This window comes from Mauremys reevesii, linkage group 18 (assembly GCF_016161935.1).
Source record: "Mauremys reevesii isolate NIE-2019 linkage group 18, ASM1616193v1, whole genome shotgun sequence".
In the NCBI taxonomy this organism is placed as follows: Eukaryota; Metazoa; Chordata; order Testudines; family Geoemydidae; genus Mauremys; species Mauremys reevesii.
The window spans coordinates 20,213,908-20,226,790 of record NC_052640.1 but is presented as its reverse complement, the minus strand read 5'-3'; the positions used below and the strand labels follow the sequence as shown (position 1 = coordinate 20,226,790).

Sequence of the window (12,883 nt, the reverse complement as noted above, 5' to 3'; positions counted from 1 at the left end):
GGACTGGGGCAACAGGAGGTGAGGTAACGAGCAGGGGAAAGGGAGTGGGAAACAGAAGCGTGAAAGGAGGAATGTAAAAGGGGGAAGCAAAGGGAAGGGGAAAGAGCACTAGTGACAGGAACTCCAGAGCTGGGATTCGGGCTTAGGAATGGGAACACCTCCGCCCCACCCTCAAATCTGGAGGGAAGGCTTGTGGCTCCTCCCCTCAGGTCAGGCTTGAGACCACTGGGGGGGGGGGGGGAACTGTGTAAACTCTCTCTGCAGTGCCTCAGGGGTGCCTATGGGTCCCTGCAGCACGTGGCCCCAGGGCAGCAGGGCTGGGAGTCGCCCTCTTGTCAAGAGGCTTCCTGCCCAGAAGGGGTGATCTGTTGTTAATGCTCTGATAGTTCCTGCTCTGGCTGTGGAGCGGGGGTGAGTATTTATATTTTATCCCCGGGCATGCTCTGGGATGGGGGGGATTGTTGGATTTTGCCCTCTTCAGACTGGGAGGGAAACGTAGCAACGTAACTACAGCTCTGTACATGAAGCCTGCTTGTCCCTTGCCATCCATGGAAAAGATCTGCGCCTTCAAACCCTGCACAGGATAGAAGATCTGGAACTGAACAGCTCTGGAATCCAGCCAGTTCCCTGCTCCCAAGTCATTCTGCATCACGGGCTTGTCCCACCCCCACTTTACCATTGCATCTGAAAATGTGCAAAAACATACACAAAGTTCAGGCTAAAGACTTACTAGGAGACAATAAAATCCCATTCCCCAGTCACATAGTTCTCTGTAGCCCTCCAAGGGTCTCCATCTCAAACATGTCACGGCATACGACATTACTCACACCAGAAAAACAGCATATGCTACTGGCTACACAATGTAGTTAAAACTATACATGGGCAAGCTCCGTCTCCATTTACAGAACCCCGAAACAGCTTATGATCAACATGTTTCAGGGGAACAAACAGAACTCTCTATATAAACATATTCTTCCACTCCACCACCCGCGGAGAAAGCGTACAGAGCTGCGACGTCACTGAACGGGCCGTGGGAATGGAACTCTTTGCAATCAGCACAATACATCCAACAGCACGTTTCCATTTAGTTGAAAAGCCATTTTCCATCCCTCCAGCCTGACCATCTCCCCATTGCTCTGCTCCACCATGGAAATTTTCACCAGAGAGATTCCCTTTTCATTGAAAACTTGGAGGCTTTATAGAAGAGCCAAAATTTCCATTTTTGACAACCAAAAAATTAAAAACGTTGGGTTTTCCTGTTGCCGAAATTGGGAAAACTTTTTTCAGGTTTTGGTTGCCCAACCCCCCCCCACCCCTTTTGGTGTTTTGGATTCTCTGTGGAAACATGAAAAATTTCAAAGAAAACTGTTTTCCTGACCTGTTCTAGGGAGTATACTTGGGGCCGGGCCGGGGTGGGGAAAGGTATTAGCCAAGCTCCCCTGTGGACACACTTTCAAAATGTAACTCTTTTTGAACGTGTTTTATTCTTTCTTTTTGTATAAGAAGCCATCCTAGAGCACAGAGTCTCACACTAAGCCCTTTGTGATGGGATGAACCATTCTGAGACTTGAGCAACGTGTGAAGAGGGATTCTTAGCAAGGGCTTTTCAGAATGAAATCTGTGAAGAACCCCTGCCCAAGCCGGTCCATCCCAACAGGCTGAGTGCTCCAGGGGAAGGGATTGCTTATGACCTCTGTGAGTGCTGGATACCCATGGGGGAACGCCATGGTGATTAGATTGTAAGGCCCAAATTTGTAAAGGCGTGTGGATTTTCTCTGCTCAGTGTCTGCAAGGCCCAAATGACGTAGATGGTGAACTCCCCTTTTGAGAAGTGATTCAGGGGCTTGAAAGTCAATGGGACTTAGGCTTCTCTGAGACTGAGGCTTGGTCTACACTATCAGCTTATGGTGGGATAACTATGTTCCTCAGGGGTGTGGATTTTCCACACCCCTGACCAACCTAGTTATACTTCCCTAGCCCACCATGTATACAGCACTGTCGACGGGAGGGCTTCTCCTGTCAACATAGCTACTGCCTCTCAGGGAGGTGGAGAACCTCCGCTGATGGGAGAAGCTCTCCCCTTGGTAGAGACAACATATTCCCTAAATGCTACAGCTGCGCCACTGCAGCACTGTATGTGTAGACAAGCCCTCAGGCCTTGCTATGCTGAGCCGAGCAACACCTACATACGTTAAAAATCTGGGCCCAAGCTCCTCAGAGCAAGGATCTTGCCTTATTTTCCTGTCTCTAGATCAGTGGTTCCCAAACTTGTTCCGCCGCTTGTGCAGGGAAAGCCCCTGGCGGGCCGGGCCGGTTTGTTTACCTGCTGTGTCCGCAGGTTTGGCCAATCGCGGCTCCCACTGGCCGCGGTTCGCTGCTCCAGGCCAATGGGAGCTGCTGGAAGCGGCGCGGGCTGAGGGACATACTGGCCGCCGCTTCCAGCAGCTCCCATTGGCCTGGAGCAGCGAACCGCAGCCACTGGGAGCCGCGATTGGCCGGACCTGCGGACGCGACAGATAAACAAACCGGCCCGGTGCGCCAGGGGCTTTCCCCGCACAAGCGGCGGAACAATACTGCTCTAGAGAATCAGGCACATCTTGTAGTAACTAAATAATAAATGTCACCCATCAGGCTGGCTGTGCTAGGAGTGACTCAGAACAGGGAGGCCGTTTGCAAAGCACCAGGGTATGAAGACCGTAAAGAATTAAACTGGGCCCTGCCCGTGGAAGCTGGAGACAGACTCTGTGGGCCTGATTCTCCATTGCCGGGTAGGTGGTGGAGTCACTGACATCAGGGCAAAGTGGTTGTAAGATGCTCCCACTGATTAAATTGTGTGTTATCCCCCACTTTGTACAGGGGTGAATGGTGACCAAGGTGCACAGCAGTGGAGAATCGATCCTTGTGAGTGTTCCCAGCACACCGGGAGTGAGCCATATCCATGTCCTTGCACAGCCACTCTAGCCCTGTCAAACTCCACCCTCCCAGCTGCGCTCGGCAGGTTTTATGTTTGTTTTAAACGGGAGGATCACGGAGCTTCAGTTTCTGCAGCATCACTGAGGACCAGATTCTGCCCAGCTCTGGGGCAAGGAGCTACCCCCATCCCTGAACACCTGTGCAGAGGCTGGCCAGCATCCCACCTAGTGCCCATGTCAAGCAGTAGCTATCTGAAAAGAGCTATGGGGGTGGAGGGGCGCATGGCCCTGTTTCTCTTCCCACCCCCTTCTTTGGCATTGGCTTGTAGAGGTAGTGTGGTGTGGAAAGCATACTGCACCCCTCTCCAAGGGAAGCAGGGCTACTGCCCTGGTCTATGAACCTGGAACCTCCAGGAGGAATTCTGGGTCCAGCAATGCAACCCCTTTGAAGCCCTCTCTAGTGCCCTGAGTGTGACTGTCTGCGTGGGGAAGACAAGGCAGAGGTTTGCAGGATATTTGTAGTAGCTGCTCACACCAGAGCTGGGTGAGAGAAGAGGAGGAAAGTGGTAGAAGATTTCCACCTCTGCCCACCTGTCTGTCTCTGCACAGAGGCATCTGTCTGACAGGGCAATTTCCTGCAATATCTTAGGAAGCCCTTACTGTATTACATACAATCCCGACCCACAATGATACATAAAAGTAACCTCTGGGGGAGGGGAGCAGATGTGACGGATGGGAGACGTGGGAATTCAAAAGAATGTACTACAAATGTGCCAGACAAATCTGGACTTTTTGGACAATTAGTGGAAAGAGGATTTCCTGGGGAGTTCCTAGGGTGAGGTGAATGCAATTTTCCCATTCCAATTATGTAAAAACTCAGCCTTCCAAAGCTGTGCCCTGAGGAGAGGGTCCCTGTCTGATGATTACCTGTTACACAAGGCCAAGATCAGCTCGGGCCTTTGTATAAAGAAATGGCTGATCTGTGCAGTGTCTGGTCTGGTGCTGGATCTAGGACAGATGAACTTGTAACCAGTCGTGGGGTTTGAAGGACTAAAACCTACCAGAGCCACAGGTTGCTTTGAAGTGGTTTCTGCTAAGCTTTCTAGCATGCGTGTATGTTTTTATTGTTGCAATGCTTTCACCGTAAGAATGAAGGTGCTGTATGGTAACTTATAACTGTGGGCAATACATGGGTCATAGCCCTCCGAGAAAAGCAAAGTGCAGGCACTGGCCTATTTGGACAGTCTGGCTTGCTGGGGATACGGAGCTCTACAGCCTTAAAACCCTGATGGGGATGGAGTGAGACGTAGCTGTCAGATAGTTGACAGCTATGAGCTGGAAGTCTAAAGCGCGTACCCTGGAAGGACCACAGAGGGGGAATATAGGTGCAGTCGCCCTGAATTGTGACAGTGTCATGGGAACATTGTGGGATTATCAGGGCCAAGTGCTCAGCAGTAGGTATGGCGGGGAAGAACGTGAACTACTGGCTGGTGGAGGCTGCACATTGCATAACAAATGGAATTGAATAAATTAATTGATTTTTACCCAGGGAACGGCAGGGGAGTGTGTGTGTACATGGGGCGTTCGGAGCTGCCTTCTTCCCTTTGCTACCCTCTTCATTAGTAATCATTGTAACGATCTAGGTTCAGGCCAATGTAGGACATTCCGCTTGAGTATGGACAGAGAAATTCCAGGATGACTGCCATAGTTTTACGCAGCCAGGCTAAAATTACCTGGATAGAATATTTCCCAATTCCTAAATCAGATGATTATTGTGATTTATCGTCGGTCCTTCAAGTACTGCAAGCTCAACAGGCAGTACTCCTGTCCCATTCCCTCCCATGCCTCCTGCTGGGAGAGGCTGGAACTGGAGTATCTATGAGCGCTCCACATTCCTGCAGTGACTTCTGCTCTGGGCCATTGAAAAGCGTCATGGTGAGTTCCCCACGGTCAGTGGTCTGATGTCATTCCCTACAGTGATTCCCGTTGATACAAGATGGCACCGAAATAACTGAATTTGCTTGCTCGAGTTCTTCTTTGCACATGCTGCAGGATGAATACTGACGGGCAGAGCTGAAAGCGATGTGAGTCCTTAGAGAGGGCCAAGCTGAGACAGTGTCATCAGGTGAGGATTCCCAAATGTCTCTGTCTTGTTTGAAAAACCTTCATGGTTGCCTGGCTTCCCAACCCTTAGCTGTGCGACTGCAACACAGCGTGTGTAATTCGGAACTGTATGGGTAAAGCTGTCAATAATTACGCTGATTTCATGCTTTATGGCAAGTTCTTGGAGCACCACGCTTCTGGGCACCATGACTTTGCTAGGAAGCAGCTGAAGCATCCCAGCTCCCTCGGGACATGGGGCACGTGTAATGCCAGCATGTGGCTTTACAGCTATTGCCTATAGTGCCATTTACAGCAAACAGCCGGTAGGGATGCACTGTGCACACCTGCTCTGCTGCAGCCCTCCCCATAGAATCCCACTCTGACTGGCAGGAACCCTGTGGTTTAGGATGCACCTGCTTGCGTCTCTGCAACCCACTGCTGCGCTGGCTGGGATTGGGACCTCTGCCGTCACATAGCACGTTGCGTGTTTTCCAAGTTCCTTAGGCCTTTGTGTTTGCCTGCTTTCATTTTATAGCCTAGCGCTGTCTGCTGCAGCCGTTCCTACAGCTTAGACCCTGCCTCCTGATCCTTAGGTGTCCTTGTAACTAGAAACCTGATCTGATTTTAATTGAGATTGGAAATTGTGCACAGCCTTCCTATTACTTGCCCAACGTCTATAATCCAAAGTTTTGTGCTGCCGGGTATCCACATGGGAAACAGAAAGAAACAAGGTGGGTGGCTGAGCTCTTCTATGTATCCCTTTATGTGCCTGGGGGTCTGATCCTGTGGGGTGCTGAGCCCCATCTACTCCTCAGCTTAGCTCCCATTGACTTCAAGGGCCACTGAGGTGCTCAGCATCTTCAGGGTGTGTATGAGAGTGGAGGGGTATAGATTGCACTCTGTGTATATATCTGCTAAGCAATAGGCCAGCAGAAGAAGGTAGCACCATCTGTCCCCACCTCCCCTGGAAGGCACTGTGCTTCGTGAGGTTGGAGAGGCAGTCAGAGGGAAGTCACTTAGAACTATAAACCCAGAGGTCACTGGAATTATGGTTGTGAAGCACTTTCATTGCAAACCCCCATTTTTAGATGTTCATTAACCTTTTGGAAAGAAATTTTTCCCTGGGTGGACATTTTTCATGCGGCTTCTCAGCCCGTAGTGGGTGTTGGCAGTTTTCCCAACTGTCATTTGGCTGCTAGTGAGCTGGCTGATTGGAGGGGCAGGATGGGAGTGGAAGGTAGTTTCTGTGAGCTAACGGCCTACCACAGCTAACCCTTCCTGACCTGAGGAGCCCTCCGTGTCCCACTGACACCAGTGGGACGTCTGGCGAGGGAGGGTTTGCAGGGTCAGGCATTCAGGAAATGGTGCAGGTACCTTCTGGGGCTTGGATAACTGAACTGTGCCATGTGGGCTGGTAGGAAGAACACTGCCTTTGCCCATCCTGCATGCAGCAGGGTCTGAGACACGGCACCGATCACTGAGCTGAAGCAGCACCTTGCGCACACGCTGGACGGGGTTTCCCTTAACAATGTAAGGCCCAACCTTGGGGAAGTGCTGCCTGCCCTCCACTCCCACTGGGGCAGCCTGGCGCACTGCAGGAACAGGCCCTACTGGCCCGATTTTCAAAGGAGCTCAGCCCCCTTACTTGGGGACAGATTTTCAAAGAGCTCTAAATGGCAGGGGCTGGGCTCTTCTGAAGATCTGTCTCCGAGGGCCCTAATGGGAGATGCCGGGGGTGAAGCACTCCTTGAAAAATCTGGCTCTTTTTCAAATGAGGTTAGCTCCCATTTAAACATCTAGTCCAATATGTGGGTGCTGAGCCCTTGGAAATCTGGCCCTGAGCTCTTTCAATGACCTGGGGTCCCAAGAGCCCATTCCTGCAAAGGAAAGCTGGCTGGCTTAACCGGGAGTCGTGCACACAGAGCAGGGTATCTGTCTAGAGGTACCTACGTTTATCTGCACGTCTGACTGATTGCATGTACGCACAGGAACACTGAATCTGCAGAGCCCCAGAGATATTGGGGAGATTGCGGGACTATAGCCGGAGCCCCACACATCTGCCTCTCACCACCCCACCGTACAATACATTGTTCAGTCTGATGTGCACTCATTTGAGTTTTCCTCCCCCTTAAATAAGGAACTCTAGAGTATACTGCTGGCACTAATGCAGTGGTAGGATAGGCGCACAAATCAGGGGGCTTGATCCTCCACTCCATGATACCAGTTTTACATTGGTGTAGCTTATTTGTGTGGCCAGACCATGTTAGTGAATGCGTGCCAAGGGCCTGCATGATGAAGACTGGCTTGTAATCACGGGTGCATTTCCTAGATGCACTTGCATTTTTCCACCCATTTGTATACAAACATCCACGCACATTGGGGCTGAGTTTACTATTGCTGTGGGAGGGAATTTCCTGAATTCTCTGCACTTAACACACACACTCTAATGATGCGCTTTTTTTTTTTTATGACTTCTATATAAATCTACGGGATTATTTATATGTCACTCCAAGGGAGTAGGTTAGCTGGTTCTAGAGAACTACAGATCCTAAGCCGAACCCAACGGAGATTGGAGTGGCATTGGTCAGTTCAATAAGCTCATTCCTGGGTCAACTTTTTCTCCCAAAGGGATCGTTGCATTAGCAGGCTTCACCTTTTTGGGGCACTGCAGATCTCTAGCGAGGTTCATCAGCAGGTCGTGGGAAATGGGGTCCACCAAGTTGAGGAAAGTAGCATTCTTGTAGAGCACTTCACTGAGGCACGTACCTTCCAATCCCAGGTCCTAGAAGAGAACACGAGCAGTTAGACTCCATTCTTCAGGGCCCCCTTACAGTTGCTATATTTAAAAAAACATCGCGTGAAAGCCATAACACAACCATGCTAGGGCCCAAGAAAAACAAACTGAGTAACGGAGGAGGCTGCCTAACAATGGTGGAGCAGAAATATGTGGATAAAGGAACTACGGAATGGGGGCCCTTTAAGTATCTGGATGAACGGCTGGATAAAACAGATTGAATGAACAGAGCTGGGTTGGTGTAGATCAGGGGTTCTCAAACTGGGGCTTGGGACCCCTCAGGGGTCGTGAGGTTATTCCACGGGGGATCGCGAGCTGTCAGCCTCCACCTGAAACCCTGCTTTGCCTCCAGCATTTATAATGGTGTCTGACCCCCCTTATAAATTAAAAACAAACTCAGAGGCTTGCTATGTGAAAGGGGTCACCACGACAAAGGTTTGAGAGCCACTGGTCTAGATTGGAGACTGTCTGTCTACCATATGAGGAGTAGAAAAGATTTCACTCTATTAGCCAAGGAAAGGTGAGTCACTCCATTCCCTGCGGGAGCCCACAGAAGGAGAGGCTATAGGCAAGCTCCCAGCTACTCCAGCTCTGCCCTGTCCCAGCAAGGGTCCCGTGCGAATGGTGCAGGAGCACCGGCGCTGAGAGAGCTGACAGCTAGTTCAGCTGCAGCCTCTTCTGGGGCAGTGAGTGCCCATGAGTCAGAGGCTGGACAGGGCTACCTAAGCAGCAGCAGTGAGATCCTTAACTGTAGTGCGGAGTCTATGTGTAGTTTGTCCCCTAGCGCTCTCACAGTATCAACGGGGAAGCAGCAGCCTGCTTCTCTCGCCTCAGCATCCCTGGCACAAGCCCTGGTCGGGACGATGGTCTCGACGCTCACCTGCGGGCTCAGCGTATCCTGTGACTTACCCTAACCGGGAACATCAGGAGAGCCTGGGAGACTGTTTGGGTGGTGGTGGAGGTGACAGGATGAATCATGTGACGATCCACAGGACTAAGCTTTGGGAGGCTTTTCTATGCTAGGAGGGAAGGCGGAAGTCCCCGTGGGAACCAAGGGAAACTCGGGTATGGCAAAGGTAAACAGAGATGCCATGAGGCACCGGGAAGGATGAGAAAGTGAGGAGAAGAGAGGAAACCTGGCCAGGAAACAGAGGCACTCAGCAGAACGTGCTCTGAGGAGGATAAAGGCAGGAATGGCAGGGAGCTGACAGGGAAGGGGGGGAATGAGAGAAGTCCCATGGGGGAGGGACGATGCTGGGGCTTGGTTCAGTCGACATGGAGGATTCAGATGAGGGAATAAACAAGACATCTGCTCAATCTGTGCCTTGCTGCCAGGAGACATGAGCGAGCAAATGGGTGTCCCATGTGCTCTCGTTACTCTGCTGAGTCTGTGCTTAATACAGCGCAGGGTGAGATCAGCAGCCCTGAAGGAAGGAGCTGTGTGCGTGTACGTCCCCAAGGGGAGAGATCCATGGGAGAACTGGTGTATCTTGACCCTAGACAGCAGCAAGAAAAAAAAGCAACACCCCTCCCCCACCCGCCTCTCACCAAGCAGAGACCAGGATACAGAAAAGTCACTGGCTCCCAATCCAATGAAGAGAGGAAGACGAGATCACGTGCACTAGAGACGCAGCTGAGTGCACGTTAGCTCATCTTCTGTGCATCAGTGATTCGTACAGGAGTAGGACATCCCCAAGCAAACTGAGCAACATAATTTATGGGTCAACAACATGAGAATAAGCTGCCACAGAGGGCTATTGATATGGACACCTAGGCCTGGGCTAGGAATGCATCCGAGCATCATGCCAGCACCTGGCTTGACCATAACGCTTAGGGCAAGTTGGCACAGGCTCTGTAGTCCTTTCCTCACCCTCCTAAATACAGCGTGAAGTACAAAGGGGAAGGAAGCTGTGGGAAGGGGGGCATGGCTGGAAACTCTGCAGCCCTAATTAAACACTGTGGTTCAGCAGCACCCTTTGGAGCTGTCCAGTTATACGACCCTTAGGTGAGAGGCTTGTAAATAACGTAGCTGTAAATAGTCCCTTCAGACTGAGACCCGCTGGTGTAGACTATCAAACTGCAAGTTGGGACCCCAAAGTGGGTCATGACCCCATTTTAATGGGGTCGCCAGGGCTGGCTTAGACCTGCTGGGGCTTGGGGCTCAGGTTACGGGCCCTCTGGCTGGGGCTGAAGCCCATGGGCTTCGGCTTTGATCCATACCCCGCGCGGGAGGTGGGGCTCGGGCTTTGGCTCCCCCACCCGGGGCAGTGGGAATCAGGCAGACTCGGGCTTCCCCCTCCCCCTCCCCCCCCCGGGGTCATGTAGTAATTTTTGTTGTCAGAAGGGGGTCGTGGTGCAATGGACTGTGAGAACCCCTGGTCTATACGTTTTCAGCCCAGAAGCACTTGTTAGTCGATCCTCACCCCTTGCCCCCCCGAATATATTGTTTTAAAGAGTTTGGTTTGTGACTAAGAGACAGCACAGACCTATGGTTTTGACCCATTTACATTTTTGTGTTCTATTAACTTAATTATCGTGGGCCTGATCCTTGGCTGGTGTCAATCCGTGTAGCTCACCTGGGCCCGCTCCTCTGCTAGTGTAGACTGGTGCAGCTCCCCGTCGTCAATGGAGCCATGCGCATTGACACCCGCAGAGGATCTGGCTCCTGGTTTTTAAAATGGCAGCTTGCAGTGGCTAATGGAGCTGTCCCAGTGCTGACACCCAAAGCCCTGCTTGGCCTGTGTCCTGGTAACGGAATAGAGCCAGTCAAAGCACTGCCCACCCCCACCCCCCCTTTGTACGTACTGGCCCTGAAAGTATAAAAGTACAAAACTGCCAGGTAAACATCCGGGGCTAGAGCATGGCTGTCAGAAGCCTGCACTGGAGGCAGGAAGGGCTGGGCACACTGCAGCAGAAGGAGGAGAAATAATTCTCCATGAGGCTCGGGGGCGGGGAAGGCATCTGCTCCCTCTGCTCTGGCTCATCTCTGCTGCTCAGTGCCCATGAGGGGCAGTCACAGCCCCCCCCTTTGCCCTGTCCCCCTTGAGATGGCCAGCTCCAGCACCCCTGCTAGGCTCCTGGAGCCTCCCCATCTCCTTGCAGCCCAGCACAGGGACAGTTTTTGGAGCTCCAATGTAGGGTCTGAAATGAAGTTGAACCCCTTAACAGCAGACAAGTGAATCTCACTCCCTCCAAACAGCTGCCAGACCCCCACCTGCGTCCATCGCTCTGTGGCTCTTGCGTGCCTGCTATAGTTAATGTAAGCCCGTCCGTATAACATGGGACGTCCCGTGACAGACTGGAGCTGAGGGCTGTAATATACAAGGTAAGGAAGGTGGAAGCCGACGCTTCCGTGTTCCACACCCATTCAGGGCAGAAAGAGAGGAACGTCTGGAAGGGCAAAGCACAAGCTAAACGGCCAACAGGCTCATGAGACTCTCTTCAGTTTATTGCTGGCCAGGCAATTGTTTTGCCACCAATGCTATTGACCAAGCTAGGACAGCAATAATGCTATTTCTGCCCCATGGCCCTGTCGACGGTTAGCCACAGAACAGCACAATAACCATTATACGAAATGAACTTACAGAGCACACCGGGCAGCAGGTAGTTGTTGGTATAAGCGTTGGCTGGATTCTCTCCACCTGACTCAGCCATGATAATTACTATGTCCAATTTCTGTGTCCACACAGCATGGGTGTGTGAGAATGAACCTGTATCCTTCACGATAGCTTATTGCCCTAACACACAAACAGCTGTAAATCCTGAGACAGGGACTAGGGGGGAAAGTGAGTTAAGGGGAAATGTTAGTTAGTAACCGGCTCTTCTCAGATGAATTGCAGAAGTGGGAAGGACGGGGGGCGTGTGGCTTAGCACAGGGATGCCAACATTGTATTTAAAAAATAAGGGCCTGTATTCTTAGCACCCCCGCGCTACCCCTCCTCCCAATATTATTATTTATTTATTAATACTAAGCAGTGCTCACCTACGTTTGCCAGGGTATTTCTTGCTGCTGCTTGCAGCACTCAGCAACTCCTGATCTTCTTGTACAGAGATGAAGAAAAAAGTCGCTTCTAATAAGGGACTGTTGGCAGCCCTATAGCTGGACCCAAAAGGAACTGTCAGGCCATGTGCAAAGGAAGGTTTCAAAATGACCTTCCACTCCAGATGGCCCGATGACTCAATGTGAAAATCCCAGCTGCCATTTAATGACCCTTCTGGAGATTTCAAGATCTGAGAGGGGTTTAAATGTTTGTCTGGGTAAAAGATTCTGAGCACCATAGGAAATGACACTCTGGAATTCCAGCCTCTGGCAAAGCCTACAAAAGTCCCTTCTTGTCACATCACCGCATTTCAGAAGCAAGTTGCAGCCTATTTCTGCTGCACCTCGCCCCCCCCGCCAAGCTTCTTGGAATAATGTCTGTCATGTCATCTTAGACCTCTGTCTGCGTGAACCACCCCTTCTCCCCCCCCCCCCACAGGATTTCTGTAGAACACATCTTCAAAATGATTCCAAGTAAAGGAACAGAAATATTGAATTTATGCCAACACAAAGATGAATGTATTGAGCCTGTATGTTAAGGGGGTAGGAGGCAGTGTAAATTCTACTGCAAGGGGATGCACTGAAATTAAGAAGCTACAATGTTAGGTCCCAATTCTGCAAATTCTTGCTCAAGAAAGCGCTATTTTCTCATGTGAGTAATCCCTCGAGTAAGGTTACTCATGTGAGCAAATGTTGTAGAATCAGGACCTTACACTAATGAAAAGAAATATTCTTTACACAACGAATCTACGGAACTCACTGCTACAGGATAATTATTGTTAGATTGTAGTGCATAGAGGCCCTAGTCTAGGCGCTGCACAAATATGACAGCTGGCCCCCGCCCTAAGCGTTTACACTTTAAGTAAGTTTACTACTCAGTCTTACGTTCCAGATGAGGATTAGACCATTATCTGAACAAGGATGACACCTACTAGGATAAGAAATTGTAGGGGCTTTCAGTCCTCAGAAGCTGCCCACCCATTGGGGTCAGGGAGAAGTGTCCCTCTATGGTACAGAATACAAACTTAAGTACGG

At 50.9% G+C, this 12,883-nt stretch overlaps 2 protein-coding genes and 1 long non-coding RNA gene across 7 annotated transcripts in view; 2 read left to right on the top strand and 1 right to left on the bottom strand.

The window, feature by feature from the left end:
• GGT1 (gamma-glutamyltransferase 1) overlaps positions 1-12,883 on the top strand; it is a 97,472-nt gene that overhangs the window by 6,587 nt on the left and 78,002 nt on the right. The window lies entirely within an intron of this gene.
• LRRC75B (leucine rich repeat containing 75B) overlaps positions 1-12,883 on the bottom strand; it is a 34,027-nt gene that overhangs the window by 18,841 nt on the left and 2,303 nt on the right. The window contains exon 2 of the mRNA XM_039505366.1: positions 7,669-7,797. Within this exon, the coding sequence (XP_039361300.1) occupies positions 7,669-7,797 (129 nt within the window). The remainder of the gene's footprint in view (positions 1-7,668; positions 7,798-12,883) is intronic.
• On the top strand, positions 297-3,184 carry LOC120386247. Its single transcript, XR_005589605.1, has 3 exons — positions 297-411; positions 2,632-2,768; positions 2,857-3,184. It is a non-coding gene; the product is annotated as an uncharacterized LOC120386247 (long non-coding RNA).